Raw genomic sequence first — 24882 nt, 5'->3', positions numbered from 1 at the left:
GACTTAATAAGTAGGCTATTTAATTTGGAGCATTATCTAAGGCTACAGACATAAAACAGCACGTGAGTTGAAAGTAAAGGTGTGACTGGAATTATTATTGTGTCATATATAATTGTAGTTAATATTTTGCCATTGTCTTTTCAATGAAGGGGGTATGTTTAATTTGCCAGGGGCCTGGAAAAGTGCTCCTAAAACCTTAGTGTAACTACCATAGAAATATAATCCATAGATTCTATTTCTATGGAATCTATCACATTGGCCCAGCGTTTTCGAAGCTCTTCTAATCTTGCCTGCCGTACTTTCGAGCGAGTCCTCGCGGAAGTACTGACGTGTTCTTACGTCATTAGCCGGCCCAGCACGAGAGGTAGTTAGGTAGTGACACAGCGGCAGAATCAGGTAAGAAAAACCTGTCTTGCAGTATTTTGTCTATCAGTAGGAATGTGAACATATGTTCTCGAGTTTAAGTGGAATCTAGGGGACCAATACCGAAGTAATATTTCAATTGAATGAATCTCTAAATATGGTAACGAGAGGCTATATGCCTATGCTAGCTAGCGAGAAAGAGCTCGGTTTCTAACCGGAAGTGAGTTGTCAAATTCACGAAATTACAGCTGGTGGTTGTAGTTCAACTTCCAACTGATTTGTAGCCTGCAAAACGACAAAATTGACACGAAGGACTACACTTTCCATCTCTCTGGTAGCAGGGGTTAACAAGTAACTGTTTGATTCCCGCTGCATCATATGGGAAGTAGAGTGAAACCATAATTGATTTACCACCAACTGCTAATGAAAGATGGTTGCTTAAACTACACAAACCAGAAATGGGTTGTTTGGGGGAAAGACATCACTAATTCGCTAGATAATTTTTTTGTAAAGCTAGCTAACTTGCTAGCAACACTCACCCTGCTTGCAAAACAGAAACATAACATTGAATACGAAAATAATAGCTAATAGTAACTAACCACAACAATGACCTGATATTAGCTAGGTATTCAAAATTACGTTATGAATAATCACACTTCAATGCTTAACATAACGTTACTGTAGCTAGCTTTCCAATCCCACACTATAAATGGGTTGTTAGCTAGATGGCTGGCTGGCTAGCTATCTGCTGCATTGGCAGGTTGGCTATTTCGCTTGCTATTAGCTAGCCTACCATTACACGATTCAGCGTTGGAGAGCAAATACTAGCTAACGTTATCCATAATGGAAGAGACCGTCTCTGTCTCCGATCTGTCAGCTATTTATCACGTATATAGTCATATTAGCCAACGTTAACTTAGTCTCACAAAAATTGGATAGCTAATCAACAACAAATCCAATTTGACATGAACTGGAAAATGGAACTCTTCTATCGACTTTGGGTGGGAAGTGTTGGGGTAGTGGTAGCTAGCTAGGTCAATTAGCCCAGTGTTTCCCAACCCTGGTCCTCGAGTACCCCAAACAGTACACCGTTTTGTTGTAGCCCTTGACAAAAACCCAACATTCAACACATTGAGGGCTTGATGATTAGTTGAATCAGGTATCCAGGGTTAAAATAAAACATTGTAATGTTGGGTACTCGAGCACCAGGGGTGGGAAACACTGAATTAGCCTACAGTATGTTGATGTAGCCCAACCGAACGCGGACACTATTATTACGTTTATCATCAGCGTCCAGCTGGTTATACAATGTGGCTGTCGCCCAGTGACCGGCTCATATATAAACATCCTTAATTCAGGCTACAAAGGCATCAGTTTCCTCCTTAACTCGGTCTAAAAAAATCAAACAGGGAAATGTGTACCGTTTTAATAAAACACACTTTTCCACCACCATGCTAGAGTGGCAGGGATTGACGTTAAAGCTTCAAAATGCAGAAATCGCTCCTCCATTTCCTGATTACTAAAATTATAATAGCTCGCCTAATTTCAGTTTGTGACAACAAGCATGTATAGTGTAGAGAATCATTGTACTATCTAAACCGCTGTGAAATATTTTTTCCATAACCAAAAATATTGTATTTACAGCTGTTTGAAGCTAGTGTAGAAAACTGAAAGTAAAAGACACAACTAAACCTAAGAACGGGAAGCATAAAAAGTGTACATAAGACAGATCTACCGCTTCTTAGACTTGCTTTCAATGAGTGACAGATCTGTAACTCGGTTAAGTTGAGCATGCTCAACTTGCCCGACTGCCATACATTTTTTTATCACCTTCCCAATGTGGAAACCTCAGAGCAGGTTCAACTTGTGCGACTGCTCAGTTCACTTGCCCTAGATGGGCATAAACTCCTTCTAGAAATAGAAATCCCCGATCACCACAAATTTTGAGGAAAATGAAAACATGTCAGTTTGTCACTTTCATGAGGTTGGTGTCATGGACACTGTTTTTTCATTGAATTCTGGATCAGAAGGTTGCGTGTTCGAAGCCAGTCATGGACACAGTTTTTTTGGGGGCGGGGGGGGGTGAACCCTATCCCAAGCCTTAACCCTTAACCCTTACCTTAACCATTCAGAATGAGTGCCTAAACGTTAACTTAAAAATTTGACGTTTGAAGAAATGAAACGATACAGAGCAGCAGGAACAACAAACACTTACATTTTGGAGCAACTTCAAAGTTTGACTTTTGGAGAATGTTCATGAACGTCTAATTCTGCAGTGAGACTGTGAGAACTTGTTGGTAATAACATGCTCAACTACTTAAGACATTGGCTAAAATCTAGGTTGTGCTTTTTAGATTTTGATAAAATTAACTAAGGAAGAAAGTTTTGTACACTTTACCCTTTGCCAGAGGATTGCAAGGGTGAATTGAGGTGTTGCTCAGTAGGCGTTCCCTAAAGAAAATGTGCAAAAATATGCTAGAATGCGCCAATAGGATCTTGCTAGCTCGTGCTTGACTGCCCACCTCCTCGCTTCTTCTGCCCACTGATTGCTTAATTTGCTCCAATTGGAAACTATCTTCTGTTAGTTACAAAATCTTTGCTGGCGGGCCATCAAATCAAGTTAAAGGAATGTTCCAGTTTGTTTTAACAACTCCACAGCAAGTTGTATGTGGGTTGTTGACAAGCTCCATTACCGCAGTAATTAAATAATAACATTTGATTGTTTTGAACAAATCTAAAAGTCTCTCCTTTTGATTAGAATAATTCTACGACAATACGATGTAAAACCACCGCAGGACAAATACCGGAAGGTCTTTGTATGTAGCGAGCATTTCACACCAGAGGACAACGAGAGGGATAGGCAGGCCAAATTGATGGGTGGCGATTTATCAGGACAACGTATTTTGTCCAACTCTAAATTCAGCCGTACAGCCATACAGCACCCCAGCACTTCCAACCTGCCCTTCCAAAAAACATTGCCCAAGCAACAAAGCCAGCAAAACAGGATGTCATTAAGAAGCACAAGACGAGGTTCTCAAAGTAAAACATCATTGCCCCTGTTATTGTAAACTAAATATGTATATTATTCTCTATAAACAAATAAATCCAAACAAGCTTTAATGGCTGTACTAGGCATATCCGCTGTGTGAATATGTGCTGTATGACTGAACTTCTATATTATGAGCAATCCTGATTTAGGGTTGGGCGATATTACAATAGTATCGTCTATCAAGGACGATTGACTGCCATCGTCTAGTGAGGACATGGTGATGTGACAGACGATACCTAACCTATTTCAACGTGACTGGCCTTGCGCAGTAAAGAGAAGAGCGGAGTCAGGCAGTGCACAGCAGGACAGCGCATGGGTTTCATTCCGAGTAAATTGCCTATATTCCGATTTGCTATACCCCATTTCAATTAATATGTTATATTTACAGAATGCAAGAGCACAATGTAGACATGGCTAAGTTTCACCAAAGCAGCGCTAAATGTCCGGTCAATTTAAAAACTTTTTTAAAATCTTTCTCCAATAGTGGATGATTTCTCCCACAGCGGTATTTCATGATCAAACAATGAATCTATCTAATGGAGTTCTAGGCTATCTCAATGTTTTACGTTGTTTTTGAATAACCTACAAATATGGTAGGCCTAAGGTAATCTGGAGAGAGCAAGAACAAACAATAGCAAGATGGGAAAAATCTAATGACAAATTTGAACAAACCTTAGTTGCGCAAAGCATTATATGACAGAAATACTTAATGCATATGAGGCCAAACAAAAACATTGCCCAACCCTGATACTGATATCTCCACCAACTTCTGGTAAATCAACAGTGTATACACAAAACAAAGGGGGTTTATAGTACAACTAAAGCAAATACGTAGCGAAGTGAATCCTTATTGAGGCTACTCGTTTTGCTCAAGATGTACTGATCTGATAGTGTTACAACCAATCAAATAAATTCAAAGAATTCATGCCGTTTCCAGATTTTATTGCACGCTATTACAATTCCTCCAGCACATCATCAACCTCGACGAAGCCTCTGTACATCCCATCAGGAGATCACGAATCCTCCCAACCACACAGGCAGGCAAAACCAGTCTGTTGTTTTTCCGTTGTACCCATTCCAGGAAGAAGAAAAAACAGTAGGCATGTGATATTTTCTGAAAGCAAAAAAAGGAATAATCAGATTTGTTGTTAGGGTAGTCTGTACTCTAACATTTGTAAACAGCACTGGTAGATGTTGCCAATACGCCAATACAATGGTAAAGGGATCTAACGTTAATTATAAACTGGGTGGTTCGAGCCCTGAATGCTGATTGGCTGACAGCTGTGGTATCAGACCGTATACCACGGGTATGACAAAACATTTATTTTTACTGCTCCAATTACGTTGGTAAACAGTTTATAATAGCAGTAAGGCACCTAGGGGGTTTGTGATATATGGCCAATAGGGGTGTATCCAGGCGCGTTGCGTCGTGCATAAGAACAGCCTTTAGCTGTGGTATATTGGCCATATACCACACCCCCTCGTGCCTCATTGCTTAATTATAAACTCAGCGATGCGTCATGCCTAAGAACAGTCCTTAGCCGTGGTTTATTGGCCATATACCACACCCCCCCACGCCTTATTGCTTAGTCTACTATGACAATATAAACAAGATGTCGGGAGATTACCATAGCAAGCTACAGGAGACTCATTCATATAGCTGTTATAGATATTATGGTGGGAGCACATTCAACAGCCAAATATAAAACAATTCAAGTCAGTGTTGCAATGCTTCTACTGTAGAAACGAGGCTATGTCACTGTGCTAGCTCTGGATGTATAAACAAACCAGGCAGAACTCGATCTAGTAACGATAGCAGAACTAATGCTACACAACCGCAATGTACACAACAGCACTAATGTTATATGAAATTATGCAGATGTAAAAACATTAGCTAGCGCAAAACACTTACTCTGTTATCTGTCCTCTTGGCTCCGCTGGTTCAGGCATTCTTCTCCAGTTTATTTTCGGGAGTACAGTCTCAAGGCTGTTAAACTAGGAACGCCCACGTTTTCAGATTCCCAGCATTCGGGAGTGGGACAAACAGAGATCAGGAAGACAACCTCACTCCCTAAACCTAGTTGTAGTTTTGAAAAAATACGATTACCCCCAAATGCATCAGTAAGGATAAAATCCGGTAACTAACGATAGCTAGCTTTTGATCTACAGAACGCGTTTGGAAGTAGTTTTCACATTCCTGCATGTTTGTAACGTGATCTGGACAATGATTTTTAGGTCAAAAATGTCCAGAACGTTCCTTTTAAGGAGGAAACCGACGCCTTTGCTGCCTGAATGAAGGACATTTTTTATGTACCAGACAGTCACTGGTGGACACGAGCCGGCTGGGCACATTCAAGTCGGACGCAGATGACAAACGACGTAAAAGGAATAAAAATGCAGTCTGGCGGCCGGTTGGGCTAATGTGGATGTTAGGGTGATGAAGCTTTGTTGTCGCTCTGTGTATTGTTGCCATGTTATTAACGGTAATGTAGAAGAGGACTGCAACTGAATAAATAAACTAGCTAGCTATATATTAAACAACTACTGTAGCCTACACGTAAGGATGATATTGGTGTTCATTGACACATTTCTTTGAGTTATAGGCATAATATCCCCAGTCTCATCTTCCCACACATTATTTACTTGCAGCCAATGGAACAACTAAACTAGCTTTACCAAGCACCGCCAGGCAAGCTCTTTCAAACACAAAGTCTGAGTTAGCAGGGCTCTACGCTGACAATTCTTTTTTTACAAGGAGTACGTGTAAATTGAAGAGGACACTTCAAATATTTTTTATTAAGAAGCCTTTTTTTGTAGTAATGGTGCAAGCATGGTGGCGTATCTGCTCTTGTGTATTCTCCATGGCACTCGGGCACGGTACAATGAAGTAGTCATTGCAACAAATATCATCTGGGTGAATTTGTTTTCTAGGAACACTGGTGCTCCTAAATAAAAAAAGATCTAGGTCGCACATCAAAATATTTAGGTGCATATGTGAGTAAAATGGTCGCACTGTAGAGCCCTGGGTGGTGAAGTCCGTTCAAGGAATACCTGTTAACAACCAATTTCTCTCCTTCCACAGACATAATGTCAGAAGGGGACAGTGTTGGTGAATCAATCCATGGGAAACCATCCACAATCGGCAGCTTCTTCACACGGGTTGGACAGGTACTGCTGCCGGGGCCTTTAGGTGGTCTCGTCAAGAGGAAAGCGAAATAGGCTAAACCAAATAGAACTCTGCACCACTGTTTTGATGAAGATAACCATTGGACCCACTGTCACAGTGGTGCCACATAGAAAGACTGGCATTTCCACTTCAGATAAGACGATGTTAAAACACAGTGCTTTATCTAATGGTTACAATTGTTCTCCTGGTAATGGTTGTGCACTGTGTCTCTGGTTGGTGTCTTTTCCAGATCTATCAGTCATGGCTAGACAAGTCAACGCCGTTCTCCATAGGGCGATGGGGAGTCACTCTTTCTCTAACGGCCATCTACATGATCAGAGTGTACATATTACAGGTAGAGCCACACACCACACTCAGGGCTTATCCTGAGCCGCATTCAGGAGAGTGCAACATACCGAACACTCCACATAGAAATGCCATGAGCAGAGCTGACATAATTCCTTCCTCCACATGTCAAAAAGGCACATCTGTTCTGCACAATATATTTCTATCGGAACGTTCCACAACATTGTACCCTACTGAATACGCACCTGACGTCCTTAAAGGTGGCCTCGGCAATGTGACACTTCATCATACACAGTGGGATAACTTTCTCCTTACAGGCATAAACAGTCAAAGTAAAATCTGCCAAGATGTGGGCATGCCTCAGGCGAGAGAGCACGTTTGGAAGAGCCTATAAGTGGCTTGTCAGATTTGAATTCTCTTTGACTATGATAACGTTATATTGCCGAGTCTAACCGTTAACCTCTTGGGGCTAGGTGGGACGCTAGCGTGCCACCTGTGGTGCACTCCATCAACAGCAGGTGCATTTCAAGAGCGGCAAATTTGAATCCAAATAAATGTCAAAATTCAAATTTTTCAAAAATACAACTATGTTACACCATTTGAAAGATAAACATCTCCTTAATCTAACCACGTTTTACGATTTCAAAAAGGTTTTACGGCGAAAGCATAAATTTAGAGTATGTTAGGACAGTACATTTACAAGAGTTGTGTGTAATGTTTTGTCAAGTCAAAGACAGGGTCACCAAAACCATAAAACCAGCTAAAATGATACACTAACCTTTTACAATCTCCATCAGATGACACTCCTAGGACATTATGTTAGACAATGCATGCATTTTTAGTTCTATCAAGTTCATATTTATATACAAAAACAGCGTTTTACTATGGCATTGATGTTGAGGAAATCGTTTCCCTCCAATAACCGGCAGTCAAGTCAGCGTCACAAATTAAATAATTAAAATTAGAAAACATTGGTAAAATATTATATTGTCATTTAAAGAATTATAGATTTACATCTTTTGAACGCAATCAACTTGCCAGATTTAAAAATAACCTTACTGGGAAATCACACTTTGCAATAATCTGAGCACTGTGCCCAGAAAAATACGCGTTGCGATACAGACTAGACGTCATGTTGGGGAGATCTAAAATCGAAAATACTATGTAAATAATCCATTACCTTTGATTCTCTTCATCAGATGTCACTTCCAGGTATCACAGGTCCATAACGAATGTAGTTTTGTTCAAAAAAGCTCATCATTTATGTCCAAAAATCTCCGTCTCGTTAGCACATGATGTAAGCCAGCCGGACTTCTCGTCATGAACGAGGGGAAAAAATATATTTCCGTTCGTTCAAACATGTCAAACGTTGTATAGCATAAATCATTAGGGCCTTTTTTAACCAGAACATGAATAATATTCAAGGTGGACGAATGCATAGCCTTTTATAACGTATTGGAACGAGGGTACCCAACATGAAGTAGCGCGCCAGGTGTCTAATGGGACATCACCGTTCCATGGCTCTTGTTCGGTCAGATCTCCCTCCAGAAGACTCAAAACACTTTGTAAAGGCTGGTGACATCTAGTGGAAGCAATAGGAAGTGCCAAAATATTCCTAAACCCCTGTGTTTTTCAATGGGATAGGTTTAAACTCAATACAACACATCAGGTATCCACTTCCTGTCAGAAAATGTCTCAGGGTTTTGCCTGCCAAATGAGTTCTGTTATACTCACAGACACCATTCAAACAGTTTTGGAAACTTTAGAGTGTTTTCTATCCATATATAATAAGTATATGCATATTCTAGTTACTGGGTAGGATTAGTAACCAGATTAAATCGGGTACATTTTTTTTATCCAGACGTGCAAATGCTGCCCCCTAGACCCAACAGGTTAAGACATTTTTGGGGGGCATCTAACTGTGTGAAGGTGTACTGTTTTCTTCTAGACTAGTATTGCTCCAGATATTTTCACCTCAGTCAGTGATGCATTTGCGAATTGAATTACGGAATATACATTTTTACGCTTATTTAATTTAGGTGGGAATGCATGACGTTCAAATCAACACTAATGAGGTTTTCTCTGCTCCCTCCAGGGTTGGTATATTGTAACATACGCTCTGGGAATCTACCATCTTAACCTGTTCATCGCTTTTCTATCACCAAAAGTGGATCCATCAATGCTTGACGAAGGCAAGTTAAGAGTTCACTGAACCACGCCACATTCCTTTGGTTGCGGTCATATTCAAGATGTTTACTTTTCCTCCATAAAACGATGTTTAGGAGTGTCTTCTAGCGCTCACTCTTCACTAAGACACAATCAAAAATATCTTGGTGCACAGACTCCATGCTGCGGATAGAGAGTATGTTTTAAAAAAAGCTTTGACTAGGGGTGCATCTTTGGCTTTCAAGCCAACTCGATAACGCGTCATAATACACTGGCGTATACAATTAAAAAAAGATACCTTATAGTTTGGGAAGACTCAATACTATACGGTTTAGTTCAACTTACTTACATTTTTATTTGCAGTCTGGATAATTCATCCTTATTATGACTATTTAAAACATAATTACCAAATTACGCATAATTTCGGGAAAACAGCCTATAACCCAATGGCAAACTACAAAATTAGATCCCAAAATTCAGAAAGAGATGCATGTTTAGTACAGTTCAGTGTACTTACATGTAGTATTGTGGATAACGATTGGTTGGTTTACCTTGCCCTTGGGAAAGTGAAAGGTGATACCTAGTCAGTTGTACAACTGAATGCATTCAACTTAAATGTGTCTTCTGCATTTAACCCTTTGTCACACCTACTCATTTAAAATGGGGGATGCACTGGTTAAGTGGGGTCTATTTGATGTGTGTTAATTGCTGACATTGCTGCTGCAAGGTGCGAATTTCTTTACTAAAAGGATTTGGACTGAATTGGGGGTGCATCATCTCATACCAGTTTTTAGAAACACTCTGTACACTAGAGAAACAAGTTATTTGAGAGCTCTTTTGCTTCCAATGTGGTGAGAGTAACAAAGAAAGGGTTCTCTTTGAAAGCTCTTTGGTTGCTATGTAAATACTATTTTAACGCCTTTTAGTGACATTTTGGTCTTTAAAACAGAATGCAAAGTGTTTACTCCAGTGTTCTTATTGGGATGCCATTGGGATCAGTTTTCTAAATCTTTAGTCACTGTTCTTATTTTGAGTCCATTTGATTGGCTCGGAACGTGACCACTGATCCTTGTTGTAACCTTGCTCCTCCTCCACTCACCTGTAGATGAGGGCCCGGCGCTCCCCACCAAGCAGAACGAGGAGTTCCGCCCATTCATCAGGAGGTTGCCCGAATTCAAATTCTGGTGAGAGCCCCTAATCACTATCATCTACCCAGCCTGGCCTTTCACTGAACTGGGTTGAGCCACAGGCTTGTGCATGCATCATTTGTGCTCCCTTGTCCTGATATCCTACCACAGTCTCCTGTTTGAATATTCTTTCATCAATGGTTACGATATGTTTTCTTTTTTGACCATTTGCATGGAAGTTCATTTTGTGGGGTCAGCAACACATCATAATGCACAAAATCAATGCACTATAATACATTACAATAAAATGGAAAGTGAGAACACGCATATTCACGAAGTACACTGTGACGTACAATACTGTCCGACCATGTATGTGTATTGTGTCCTATGTCCAACTATAGCCTGGTTCACAGAAAATAAGCTCCTGCACACTGCCCTTGCAAAGTATCACTCCTTTTATTCTGTTCACTAAGTAGCTCGCTCGCTCACCTGCCAATGTGAAGAGGTTCTTGGCTTGTGAAAGTATACTTCCTAAAGGATGCTGCACTAGGATGGCTCTATGGACTTTTACTGGAAAGCTTTGTTGTACATACTCTCCTTACTATCAGGGCTATATGTGGATATAGCATATAGTGCCTTCAAAGTATTCAGACCCCTTTTTGTTACGTTACAGCCTCATTCTAAAATGGATTAAATAAAAATAAATCCTCAGCAATCTACACATCCCATCATGACAAAGCGAAAACAGGTTTTTAGACATTTTTGCAAATGTATTAAAAATAAAACACCTTATTTACATACAGTGGCAAGAAAAAGTATTTGAACCTTTTGTAATTCCCTGGATTTCTGCATAAATTGGTCATAAAATTTGATCTGATCATCTAAGTCACAACAATAGACACAGTGTGCTTAAACTAATAACACACACATTATATTGAATACATCATTTAAACATTGACAGTGTAGGTTGGAAAAAGTATGTGAACCCCAAAAGTTAATTGGGGTCTGCTAACCTGGAGTCCAATCATTGAGACAAGATTGGAGATGTTGTTTAGAACTGTCCTGCCCTATTAAAAAAAAACTCACAAAATTTGAGTTTTCTATTCACAAGAAGCATTGCCTAATGTGAACCATGCCTCATACAAAAGAGATCTCATAAGACCTAAGATTAAGAATTGTTGATTTGCATAAAGCTGGAAAGGGTTACAAAAGTATCTCTAAAAGCCTTGATGTTCATCAGTCCACGGTAAGACAAATTGTCTATAAATGAAAGTTAAGCACGGTTGCTAATCTCTCTAGGAGTGGCCGTCCTGCCAATGTACATTTTGCTGGATAATGTAAGGCTATCTGTCCGCCAATTGAAGCTCAATTTGAAGTTAGGTGGTGCAACAGGACATTGACCCAAAACACAGAAGTAAATCAACAACAGAATGGCTTCAACAGAAGAAAATACGCCTTCTGGAGTGGCCCTGTCAGAGTCCTGACCTCAACCCGATTGAGATGCTGTGGCATGACCTCGAGAGCAGTTCACACCAGACATCCCAAGAATATTCCTGAACTGAAACAGTTTTGTAAAGAAGAATAGCCAAAAATGTCTCCTGATCGTTGTGCAGGTCTGATCCGCAACTACAGAAAACATTTGGTTGAGGTTATTGCTGCCATAGGAGGGTCAACCAGTTATTAAATCCAAGGTTTCACATACTTTTTTCACCCTGCACTGTAAATGTCTAAATGGTGTGTTCAATAAAGACATGAAAATGTATAATTGTTTATTAGTTTAAGCAGGCTGTGTTTGTCTGTTGTGACTTGGATGGCCTAGATCTGGCCGCCCGGCCAAACTGAGCAGTCGGGAGAAGGGCCTTGGTCAGGGAGGTGACCAAGAACCCGATGGTCACGGACAGAGCTCTAGAGTTCCTCTGTGGAGATGGGAGAAACTCCAAGCGGGCTGTCGTGCCTTTTACGGAGAGGAGTGGCTTCCGTCTGGCCGCTCTACCATAAAAGCCTGATTGTTGGAGTGCTGCAGAAATGGTTGTTCTTGTTGGGGTGCTGCAGAGACAATCATTTTAGAGTGGCCAGATGGAAGTCACTCCTCAGTAAAAGGCACATGAAAGCCCGTTTGGAGTTTGCCAAAAGGAACCTTAAGAATCTCAAACCATGAGAAACAAGATTCTCTGGTCTGATGAAACCAAGATTTAACTATTTGGCCTGAATTCCAAGCGTCACGTCTGGAGGAAACTTGGCACCATCCCTACGGTGAAGCATGGTGGTGGCAGCATCATCCTGTGGGGATGTTTTTCAGCGGCAGTCACTGGGAGACTAGTCACGATCGAGGCAAAGATGAACGGAGCAAAGTACAGAGAGATCCTTGATGTAAACCTGCTCCATAGTGCTCAGGTCCTCGGACTGGGGCGAAGGTTACCCTTCCAACAGGACAACGTCCTCTAAGCACACAGACAAGACAATGCTGCAGTGGGTTCGGGACAAGTCTCTGAATGTCCCTGAGCCCGGATTTGAACCCAAACGAACATCTCTGGAGAGACCTGATAATAGCTGTGCAGCAACACTCCCCATCCAACCTGACAGAGATTGAGAGGATCTGCATAGAAAAATGGGAGAAACTGCTCAAATACAGGTGTGCCAAGCTTGTAGCGTCATGCCCAAGAAGACTCAATGCTGTAATCGCTACCAAAGGGGCTTCAACAAAGTACTGAGTACGGTCTGAATACTTATGTAAATGTGATATTCCAGTTTATTTTAATTAGCGGGGGAAAAATAATAGTTTTTGCTTTGTCAGTATGGGATATTGTGTGTAGATTGATGGGGGGAAAAAAAAACAATTTAATACATTTTAGAATAAGGCTGTAACGTAACAAAATGTGGAAAAAGTGAAGGGGTCTGAATACTTTCCGAAGATGTATTCAGTTTTGCATTTTAGATCATAATTATATGCATCGAACGGGACCTGATCCTAGATCATCTGTGACGCTTTGTGAATATGGGTCCTGTTTTTTTTATTTTGACAACTGTTTATGGCCATGAGTGTGAAATTACAACTACTATTATTTTCCAACTACTACACATCCTTATTGTATGTTTTATGTCGGTTCCTTTTTTTTGTCTGCAGGCATTCGGCAACGAAAGGCATCGTCATTGCCATGATTTGCACATTCTTCGAAGCCTTCAATGTGCCTGTGTTCTGGCCCATACTCGTAATGTACTTCATCATGCTTTTCTGCATCACCATGAAGAGGCAGATCAAGGTATGGGAAACCCAGTGACACTGCTGCTGACTGCATGATAGTCGTATCAGACGCGTCATAGCTAGATGTACAGTCGCTAGTGAAAGTCTACACACTCCTTGCACAGTCATCACATTTTGCTGCCTTAAAATTCAATCTAAAAAGGGAATAAATTGTTTCTTTTTCCTACCGATCTACACAACCAACTCCACTTTTTTTTTAAGTGTTGAAAAATTATAGAACATTTTCCCAATTTGATTTATTTACAAAAATTAAACGAAGATGTCTTTATTGCTTTTGTCTTCACACACCTTGACCGACTTTGTACAACTCTTAGGGCAACATTTATCCATTTGTTGTGCATCTTTTTTGCATTTATACCCGTATACGGGTTGAAAGTGGCAGATTTAGGCACTGATAAACGGCTAAATTGGTACGCAGTGGCTGTACCTTAAAAAGCTTTACATGATGTCAGAGCTCAGGGTCTCCGCTTCACAGCTCTGTATGGGTTTTGACTGACAGATGTTCTGAACTTGAGCACCTCGTGCGACAAGACGTTGCCCCCATCCCTTCCGCTAATTGGGCAACTTTTGCTAATGTTTTAGGGAAATTATGTAAATTAAGAGGGCTATGTATTTTGAAAGATGAGACGTTGAGGATTATAATAAATACTGCTTTGATGTCATACAAGCAAGCCAAACACCCGTGAGTCCAAATATGCACTTCACATTTCCATAGCATAAAACTCATGTCATAATACAGTGCCAACGTTTATGATCACTATGTTGGATGTACAGTTACAAGATGACGTGATGTCATACCGTGGGTTGTTCTGGACAGAATGAGCCTATGTTTGTCTATTGTGAAGAAAATTTGCTGCTGCACACGCACCTGAATGCACTCATGACTCCTTTCTACACGCACCAAAATGACAATCTGTTTCTCTGAATTGAATTGTGAACAGCTAACACTGTAGTATCGTATTTTATAACTTAGCTAGTCATGTTTTCAATAGAACAAGCTTTCAAATGATGCTCACCTGACTCAGAGTGCTATTTACTGTATAATGGACAATTTTTGGATTGCGTGAACAGTAATTGTGTGATAGTGGGGATGCAGGGTTGTGTTCCAATCAAAACATCTACAAGTGTGCTTGCTCTAATTCTTCAACGGCACAGCTTGGGGAGCTCAAAAAGCACCTTATAGTTGAAGACGCTTCTTTGAAACATAAAAGTGCATTGAAATTACTTAGGAACTGGGCACACTTTGGAGAGGGCTCTCGGGCAAACAGGCCCGAGACAGCTTCTACCCCCACAGCCATTAGACTGCTAAATAGACAATTAATGGCACCCAAACTATCTGCACAGACTCTATCTTGCACTGACCCTACGCACACTTACTAGACTGTATATACAAACCATATACACACTCACTCACACAAACTACATTGATACTCCCACACAAAACCCACAGACATTCACATACGCTACATACACACACTTTACCTTGCCATCGTGTACATATCTACCTCCAATACCTCATACCTCGCACATTGATCTGGTACTGGTACTCCCTGGTACTCCTCCATTCTTGTGAATTTAATTTTATTCCTCTCGTTACTATTTTATTTATTTATTTTAAACTCTGCGTTGTTGGGAAGGGTTTGTGAGCAAGTATTTCACGGTAAAGATTACTCAATTTGATTTTAATTGTTCCACATAAAAATAAAACTCCCAGGGTTAGGTTTTCAGAAGACTGAGGCGTGTTTTCCTTCAACTTTTGACAAACATACCCATGGCATGGTGCTGCCACCACATTACATGAAAATACCAAATTTACTGAGCTTGAGCAATTTTGCCAAAAACAATGGATATATACACTTTGTACAGAACATTTAAGAACATCTTCCTAAAATGTTGTTGCATCCCCCAGTCCATGTTGATGCCAATGCGTCATATGAGATAAGTAATGCAAAATATGTAAACATTAAAGTGACCAGTGATTTCAAGTCTATCTATATACTGCAGCAGCTTCTAATGTGCTAGCGATGGCTATTTAACAGTCTGATGGCCTTGAGATAGAAGCTGTTTTTCAGTCTCTCGGCCCCAGCTTTGATGCACCTGTACTGACCTCGCGTTCTGGATGATAGCGGGGTGAACAGGCATAGGCTCGGGTGGTGGTTGTTCTTGATGATCTTTTTGGCCTTCCTTTGACATCGGGTGCTGTCGGTGTCCTGGAGGGCAGGTAGCTTGCCCCCGGTGATGCATTGGGCAAACCGCAACACTCTCTAGAGAGCCCTGTGGTTGCGGTCGGTGCTGTTGCCGTACCAGGCGGTGATACAGCCCGACAGGATGTATCTGTACAAGTTTGTGAGGGTTTTAGATGCCAGGCCAAATTGATTCAGCCTCCTGAGTTTGAAGAGGGGCTGTTGCGCCGCCTTCGCCACACTGTCTGTGTGGGTGGACCATTTCAGTTTGTCAGTGATATGTACGCCGAGGAACTTGAAGCTTTCCACCTTCTCCACTGCGGTCCCATCCACGATCAGCTCCTTTGTTTTGTTGACGTTGGGTGAGAGGTTATTTGGGCCGGCACCCTTTCGAGGGTTAACACGCTTAAATGTGTTATGTCAGCCACAGAGAAGGAGAGCCCACAGTCCTTGATAGCGGGCCGCGTTGGCACTGTGTTATCCTCAAAGCAGGCGAAGGTGTTTAGCTTGTCCGGGAGCAAGACGTCAGTGTCCGGGACGTGGCTGGTTTTCCCTTTGTAGTCTTTGATTGACTGTAGACCCTGCCACATACGTCTCGTGTCTGAGCCGTTGAATTGTGACTCCACTTTGTCTCTATACTGACCTTTTGCCTGTTTGATTGCCTTACGGAGGGAATAACTACACTATTGGTATTCGGCTATATTCCCAGTCACATTGCCATGGTTAAATGTGATGGTTCGCGCTTTCAGTTTTACGTGAATGCTGCCATCTATCCACGGTTTCTGGTTAGGGTAGGTTTTAATAGTCACAGTGGGTACAACATCTCCTATACATTTCCTGATAAACTCAGTCACCATATCCATGTATTCTTCTGTTGTTCTCGGAGGCTACCTGGAACATTTCCCAGTCCGCGTGATCAAAACAATCTTGAAGCGTGGATTCCGATTGGTCAGACCAGCATTGAATAGTCCTTAGCACGTGTACTTCCTGTTTCAGTTTCTGCCTTTTGGAAGGGATGAGCAAAATGGAGTCATGATCATATTTGCCGAAGGGAGGGCGGGGAGGGCCTTGTAGGCATCCCAGAAGTTGGAGTAGCCAGTGGTCCAAGTGTTTTTTTTTATCAGCGCGAGTACTACAGTCAATGTGTTGATAGAACTTCGGGAATGTTTTCCTCAAATTTGCTTTAAAATCCCCAGCTACAATAAATGCGGCCTTAGGATATGTGGTTTCCAGTTTGCATAAAGTCCAGTGAAGTTTTTTGAGGGCCGTCATGGTATCGGCTTGAGGGGAATTATACACGGCTGTGACTACAACCGAAGAGAATTCTCTTGGGAGGTAATACGGTCGGCATTTTATTGTGAGGTATTCTAGGTCGGGTGAACAAAAGGACTTGTGTTCCTGTATGTTATCACAATCACACCATCAGTAGTTAATCATGAAACATACACCCTTGCTCTTCTTCTTCCCGGAGAGATATTTGTTCCTGTCTGCGCGATGAACTGAGAACCCAGCTGGCTCAACGGACTCAGACAGTATATCCCGAGAGAGCCATGTTTCCATGAAACTGAGCCCGTCAACTTTATCCAGAGACTGAACATTAGTGAGAAATCTACTCGGAAGCGGTGGGTGGTGTGCGCGCCTCGTGAGTCGGACTAAAAGTCCACTCCGAGTACCCCCTTCCCGCCGGCGGTGTTTTGGAACAGCCTCTGGAATCAGTTAAATTGCCCTGGAGGGTACGAACAAAGGATCCGATTCGGGATAGTCGTATTCCTGGTCTTTATGCTGGTGAGTTACCGCCACTCTGATATCCAAAGGTTCTTCCTGACAGTATGTAATAACATTTGTATTTAATTTTATTTATTTCACCTTTATTTAACCAGGTAGGCTAGTTGAGAACAAGTTCTCATTTGCAACTGCGACCTGGCCAAGATAAAGCATAGCAATTCGACACATACAACAACAGTTTCACATGGAATGAACAAAACATAAAGTCAATAATACAGTACAAAAAAGAAAACAAAAAGTCTATATACAGTGAGTGCAAATGAGGTAAGATAAGGGAGTTAAGGCAATATATAGGCCATGGTGGCGAAGTAATTACAATCTAGCAATTAAACACTGGAATGGTAGATGTGCAGAAGATGAATGTGCAAGTAGAGATACTGGGGTGCAAAGGAGCAAGATAAATAAATACAGTATGGGGATGAGGTAGATAGATGGGCTGTTTACAGATGGGCTATGTACAGGTGCAATGATCTGTGAGCTGCTCTGACATCTTGTGCTTAATGCTAGTGAGGGAGATATGAGTCTCCAGCTTCAGTGATTTTTGCAGTTCGTTCCAGTCATTGGCAGCAGAGAACTGGAAGGAAAGGCGACCAAAGGAGGAATTGGCTTTGGGGTGACCAGTGAGATATACCTGCTGGAGCACGTGCTACGAGTGGATGCTGCTATGGTGACCGGTGAGCTGAGATAAGGCGGGGCTTTACCTAGCAGAGACTTGTAGATAACCTGTAGCCAGTGGGTTTAGCCACAGGTATGAAGCGAGGGCCAACCAACAAGAGCGTACAGGTCACAGTGGTGGGTAGTATATGGGGCTTCGGTGACAAAACGGATGGCACTGTGATAGACTGCATCCAATTTGTTGAGTAGAGAGTTGGAGTCTATTTTATAGATGGCATCGCCGAAGTCGAGGATCGGTAGAATGGTCAGTTTTACGAGGGTATGTTTGGCAGCATGAGTGAAGGATGCTTTGTTGCGATATAGGAAGCCGATTCTAGATGTAATTTTGGATTGGAGATGCTTAATGTGAGTCTGAAAGGAGAGTTTACAGTCTAACCAGACACCTAGGTATTTGTAGTTGTCCACGTATTCTAAGTCTGAGTCGTCCAGAGTAGTGATGCTGGACGGGCGGGCAGGTGCGGGCAGTGATCGATTGAATAGCATGCATTTAGTTTTACTTGCATTTAAGAGCAGTTGGAGGCCACGGAAGGAGAGTTGTATTGCATTGAAGCTCATCTGGAGGTTAGTTAACACAGTGTCCAAAGAAGGGCCAGAGGTATACACAATGGTGTCGTCTGCGTAGAGGTTGATCAAAGAATCACCAGCAGCAAGAGCGACATCATTGATGTATACAGAGAAGAGAGTCGGCCCGAGAATTGAACCCTGTGGCACCCCCATAGAAACTGCCAGAGGTCCGGACAACAGACCCTCCAATTTGACACACTGAACTCTATCAGAGAAGTAGTTGGTAAACCAGGCGAGGCAATCATGTGAGAAACCAAGGCTGTCGAGTCTGCCAATAAGAATACGGTGATTGACAGAGTCGAAAGCCTTGGCAAGGTCGATGAATACGGCTGCACAGTAATGTCTCTTAGCGATGGCGATTATGATATCGTTTAGGACCTTGAGCGTGGCTGAGGTGCACCCATGACCAGCTCTGAATCCAGATTGCATAGCGGAGAAGGTATGGTGGGATTCGAAGTGGTCTGTAATCTGTTTGTTAACTTGGCTTTCGAAGACCTTAGAAAGACAGGGTAGGATAGATATAGGTCTGTAGCAGTTTGGGTCTAGAGTGTCACCCCCTTTGAAGAGGGGGATGACTGCGGCAGCTTTCCAATATTTGGGAATCTCAGACGATACGAAAGAGAGGTTGAACAAGCTAGTAATAGGGGTTGCAACAATTTTGGCAGATAACTTTAGAAAGAGAGGGTCCAGATTGTCTATCCCCGCTGATTTGTAGGGGTACAGATTTTGCAGCTCTTTTAGAACATCACCTATTTGGATTTGGGTGAAGGAGAAATGGTGGGGGCTTGGGCGGGTTGCTGTGGAGGGTGCCGAGCAGTTGACCGGGTTAGGGGTAGCCAGGTGGAAAGCATGGCCAGCTATAGAGAAATGCTTATTGAAATTCTCAATTATAGTGGATTTATCGGTGGTAACAGTGTTTCCTAGCCTCAGAGCAGTGGGCAGCTGGGAGGAGGTGCTCTTATTCTCCATGGACTTTACAGTGTCCCAGAACTTTTTTGAGTTTGTACTACAGGATGCACATTTCTGTTAGAAAAGCTAAGGCTAGCTTTTTCAAACTGCCTGTGTATATTTGTTCCTAACTTCCCTGAAAAGTTGCATATCACGGGGGCTATTCGATGCTAATGCAGAACGCCACAGGATGTTTTTGTGTTGGTCAAGGGCAGACAGGTCTGGAGTGAACCAAGGACTATATCTATTCCTAGTTCAATTTTTTTGGAATGGGGCATGCTTATTTAAGATGGTGAGGAAGGCACTTTTAAAGAATAACCAGGCATCCTCTACTGACGGGATGAGGTCAATGTCATTCCAGGATACCCCGACCAGGTCGATTAGAAAGGCCTGCTCGCAGAAGTGTTTTAGGGAGCGTTTGACAGTGATGAGGGGTGGACGTTTGATCGCAGACCCATTACGGATGCAGGCAATGAGACAGTGATCGCTGAGATCTTGATTGAAAACAGCAGAGGTGTATTTGGAGGGGGAGTTAGTTAGGATGATATCTATGAGGGTGCCTGTGTTTACGGATTTGGGGTTGTACCTGGTAGGTTCATTGATAATTTGTGTGACATTGAGGGCATCAAGCTTAGATTGTAGGATGGCCGGGGTGTTAAGCATGTCCCAGGTTAGGTCACCTAGTAGCACGAGCTCAGAAGATAGATGAGGGGCAATCAATTCACATATGGTGTCGAGGGCACAGTTGGGGGCAGAGGGTGGTCTATAGCAAGCGGCAACAGTGAGAGACTTGTTTCTGGAAAGGTGAATTTTTAGAAGTAGAAGCTCGAATTGTTTGGGTACAGACCTGGATAGCCTGCAGAGTTCTGTCTTACTATCTCTGCAGTAGATTGCAACACCGCCCCCTTTGGCAGTTCTATCTTGGTGGAAAATGTTATAGTTAGGGATGGAGATTTCAGGGTTTTTGGTGGTTTTCCTAAGCCAGGATTCAGACATGACTAAAACGTCTGGGTTGGCAGAGTGTGCTAAAGCAGTGAGTAAAACAAACTTAGGGAGTAGGCTTCTAATGTTAACATGCATGAAACCAAGGCTTTTACGGTTACAGAAGTCAACAAATGAGAGCACCTGGGGAGTGGGAGTGGAGCTAGGCACTGCAGGACCTGGATTAATCTCTACATCACCAGAGGAGAAGTAGGATAAGGGTACGGCTAAAGTCTATACGAACTGGCCGTCTAGCACGTTCGGAACAGAGAGTAAAAGGAGCAGGTTTCTGGGCGCGATAGAATAGGTTCAAGACATAATGTACAGACAAAGGTATGGTAGGATGTGAGTACATTGGAGGTAAACCTAGGCATTGAGTAATGATGAGAGAGATCTAGTCTCTAGAGACGTTTAAACCAGGTGATGTCATCGCATGTGTAGGAGGTGGAACGACATGGTTGGTTAAGGCATATTGAGCAGGGCTAGAGGCTCTACAGTGAAATAAGACAGTAATCACTAACCAGGACAGTAATGGACAAGGCATATTGATAATAGAGAGAAGCATGCATAGCAAAGTGATCATATGGGTCCAATGAGTGGTTGGGCTGGCTGGGGACACGGCGATTCAGACAGTTAGCAGACCGGGGCTAATAAGCTGACATAAAAAATGTCATGGGCTAATAATGCAAGAAATAACACATTACAAAAATAAAAAACACTGCAGTTTCCTAAGAGCTAGAAGCACGGCAGCCCTGTCCGTCAGCACCATATACAATCCATGTCTCATTTGTCTCAAGGCTTGAAACATCCTTCTTTAACCTGTCTCATTCTCTTCATCTATACTGATTTTGATTTAACAAGTGACATCAATAAGAGTTCGTAGCTTTCACCTGCTCAGTCTGTCATGGAAAGAGCAGGTGTTCCTAATGTTTTGTACAGTCAGTGTCCGTTGCCCTAAGAATTTTGCAAAGTTGGTAAAATCTTATTCAACATGATTCACAGCTGTAATGGCTGCAAAATATGTATTCCACCAAGTCTTCACTCTGGGGTGTGAAGACCTACACAATCAAGACATCTTTAATTTTTTTATTAATTTGGAACATTTTCTTACATTTTTTTTTTCACTTTCAAAATGTATAGGTTGTGTACATGTGTAGGATTTTTTTTAAATTCAATACATTTTCATTTTTAAAGCAGCAAAATGTGAACTGTGCTGTGACTTTCACTGTTACGTTCTTTGAATTACAATTTGGCTAACTCCGTCTTTTCTCCTACTTCCAGCATATGGTCAAGTACAGATACCTACCCTTCACGCACGGGAAGAGGACTTACAGAGGCAAGGAAGACACAGGGAAACCTTTTGCTAGTTAAAATAACCCCCCCCCTCCCCCATTTTGAAAATTTAAAAGTTGTGGAAAAATAGTATATGGTGGGGAACAGGGGTCAGTGATTGTCTGTGAGGGGATTGAAAAAAAAAAAGAAAAATGGGATAAGAGTTTTGATCCAAAATGGTGACAGTGATGGATGTTATTAGTGCTGAGGATTGCTGTAGTCACGAGAACTCTGCCTTTGGTTATTATGGGGATATGAGTTGGCGAGCCATCTCGCAGCCGCGGGATAACATTGTCTTAAGTCAGTGGATGAAACGCAGTGTCGCCCTTTGCCTTGTAACCCCATGGGGTAAGTATAAACTCTGCTAGAGGGGGCGGCACTGGATGAATTTCAGTAGAAATTTCAGTTGTGGATTCTTAACGACTATCCCTTTTCAACTGCTGTGCACTGCTCTGTCTCCAAGCGAAGTAACTACTTTTGATTGAAGACTTGGTACCTACTCGTTTATAACGTGTAATTATGGGAAGTCCTTAGGTTTAGATTGAAATAACAATAAGATGTAACATTTTGAAATTGAAGTAAATATGAAATATTTAAATTGATGAATGATGTGTCTCTGAGATCAAGTGTATTTTTGCGCCGGCTTGAACCCCCCCACCCACCCACCAATTTAAATTTGTCCACTGTATTTTAATGCAGTTAATTTTCAATGACTGGTTATGCTTCACTTGAACAAGGATTCACTAGCTACATACAATACCTATCATACTGTAACTATTCGGAACCATAATCCAACCATCTCTTTATGGCAAAAGCAGTGATTTATGTATAGGAGGTTGGCTAGATAACAAGTCAGCTAAGAGTGCAATTCACTGCATGGCCAAGACCGAGTTAGTGTACTCTCCAGAGAATAAACCATCATGGAGGATTATGAAATGTTTCATGTCATGTTTTTTTTAAGACATTATGTACAGTGAGGTTTAAGAATGCCTCGTTCTCAAGTTAAGTGTGGCTGATTTTATTAAAATGTGTTCTTGTTTTGCCCTATGTAGGCATATAATCCCTTTTTGTGTTTAGTCCATCTGCTTTCCCATCATGTCAAAAGACGCTTTGCTTGTACAGTTGAAGATAAATATAATACTGTGTCATTCAGCACTCCTGGAAACTAAATGATAGGGATTACTTTATGGAGGTGGCATCTAGCTATGGACTTGCCAATCAAGTTAAACCTCAGATTTTTGCAATGCGCCCCCCTTTGAATATATCATTTTAAATTGTTCATTTTTCAATATTAGAATTCTTAAAGTAACTGTCCAGTGTTTCCAGATTTCTATGAAATATGACCTATAATTAATTACAATAGGGGTGAAATAGTTTTCCTTCTAAAAAATGGTTATTAAATATGTAAAACAGCAACTTTTCTGTGTTGGAATGATGTGGGCATATCCCAACAGAATGGTGTGGGCATATCCCAACAGAATGGTGTGGGCATATCCCAACAGAATGGTGTGGGCGTATACCGGTCCTAAAAAATATGAATTCAAGTAGACCACTGATTGGCCAGCTCATCCTCAGGAGGATGTCAACATCCTCCATGAGGAAATGACTAGTATTTTCTTTTAAAGGTGTGTATGACAAATTTGAGGTGTGGTTTTTGAAGTGTACGAGTATAGAATGAGTCATCAACATTATTTTTATATGAGTTAACAGAAAAGTTAGATTTTCTCTGGACAGTTACTTTAAAATGTACTTTATAGTATCATACCTGTGTTATAATTATTATTTCCTTCCAAAAATAAAATGAAATACCTTATACACTGAGGGCAACTGTTTAGAAACTGGGGTCCATTCCATGCAAATATAGCACCCTTGATAAACTCATATTCTGTATTTTACTTTAGACAAATATGTGGTAATAATCTAATCATTCCAAACAAAAATATTTTCTCTCTCTCTTCTTTTGCAGAGGAAACATAAGAAAATTGAGATTGAGAGCTTTTAATGTAACAAATGGATGAAGGGGGTTGTGAACACTTTTTTTCTCTTTTTTTTGGCCCCCACCCCTCACATTTTTGGGCATTTTTATCAGTATGCCGGTCGGGTATCTTATGAAAAGTGTGCAGTAGTATTTTTGGTAACCAGAGAGACATTTTGGAAAACCTTTGATCAGCACTGTAAAGAAGGATCAGAATTTTTTCCCCCCTGTCAAAGTACATCATGTTTCCAAGAGTTGTCTTGCGAATTTATATATATATGGCAAAGATGACATTTGTTTAGAGATTATTTTGAACATGTTATTTTTTTCTTTGAACATAATGGCCTACTATTTCCAAGTGTTCAATTTATCATATGCCATTAAAAAAAAATGAATGATAACAAAACTGGTAAAATTGGATTCTAGATTTATAAACACTTTCTCAAGAAAGAGATTGCATGTTCTTGTTTTTTCTTGTGCTGCAATTATAAACAAAACTTGATTTTAATAACTTTAAGTGTATTTTTTTCACTCCAAATGCTATTAAAGAAACTGTGTCCCTTCTAATGAGGCGGCTGTTTCTGCTTCATGTTTTGGGACCGCTGACATTTTGTCAACTTTCATCCATATCTGCTTTTTAGAAATAACTATTACATTCCTACATGTGTATTACTGTATGAGGTATATTGTGTATTTATTCACTGAAAAATCTTGTCTGGAAAACAAGTCCATTAATCATTGCACAAATGTTGCATTTGCAGAAAGGATGGAGCTAGTCATGGTACATTTGACCCACCTGGATAGGGTTGGACAGTGAAATCAATCAATGCTCTCGGTGCCAACTCCTTTACCACACCATTCATCCTTTAAACCAGTACCAGCAATTCAATGCACATTTCTATTTCACTTCGGGTCATGGATTTCCTGTTCAGTGCTGCACATTTGCTTCCAGTCTGACTGTGAGGAACTCCTGCCTGATGTAATGGTGCATATAAAATCA

At 41.3% G+C, this 24882-nt stretch overlaps 1 protein-coding gene across 2 annotated transcripts; it reads left to right on the top strand.

Moving 5' to 3' along the window:
* Positions 1 to 204: 204 nt before the first annotated feature.
* On the top strand, positions 205 to 24453 carry rer1 (retention in endoplasmic reticulum sorting receptor 1). 2 transcript variants are annotated; one of them, XM_014145622.2, is made up of 8 exons: positions 205 to 396; positions 6495 to 6580; positions 6829 to 6933; positions 8980 to 9076; positions 10156 to 10234; positions 13302 to 13437; positions 21857 to 21911; positions 23874 to 24453. In XM_014145622.2, exons 2-8 carry the CDS (start codon positions 6500 to 6502, stop codon positions 23882 to 23884), a joined length of 564 nt encoding a protein of 187 aa, XP_014001097.1. In that variant the 5' UTR covers positions 205 to 396; positions 6495 to 6499; the 3' UTR covers positions 23885 to 24453.
* Positions 24454 to 24882: the final 429 nt, after the last annotated feature.

This window comes from Salmo salar, chromosome ssa15, assembly GCF_905237065.1.
Source record: "Salmo salar chromosome ssa15, Ssal_v3.1, whole genome shotgun sequence".
NCBI classification, from domain to species: domain Eukaryota; kingdom Metazoa; phylum Chordata; class Actinopteri; order Salmoniformes; family Salmonidae; genus Salmo; species Salmo salar.
The sequence above is the reverse complement of the archived record's forward strand: the minus strand, read 5'-3'. Positions and strand labels throughout refer to the sequence as shown.

What these genes read in the sequence shown, in the direction of transcription:
- rer1 (XM_014145622.2), top strand. Translation starts at nt 6,500, where the DNA reads ATGTCAGAAGGGGACAGTGTTGGTGAATCAATCCATGGGAAACCATCC. An exon ending in TCAGAGTGTACATATTACAG is followed by an intron (nt 6,934 to 8,979) that starts GTAGAGCCACAC and finishes TGCTCCCTCCAG; the next exon opens with GGTTGGTATATTGTAACATA. An exon ending in CCATGAAGAGGCAGATCAAG is followed by an intron (nt 13,438 to 21,856) that starts GTATGGGAAACC and finishes TCCTACTTCCAG; the next exon opens with CATATGGTCAAGTACAGATA.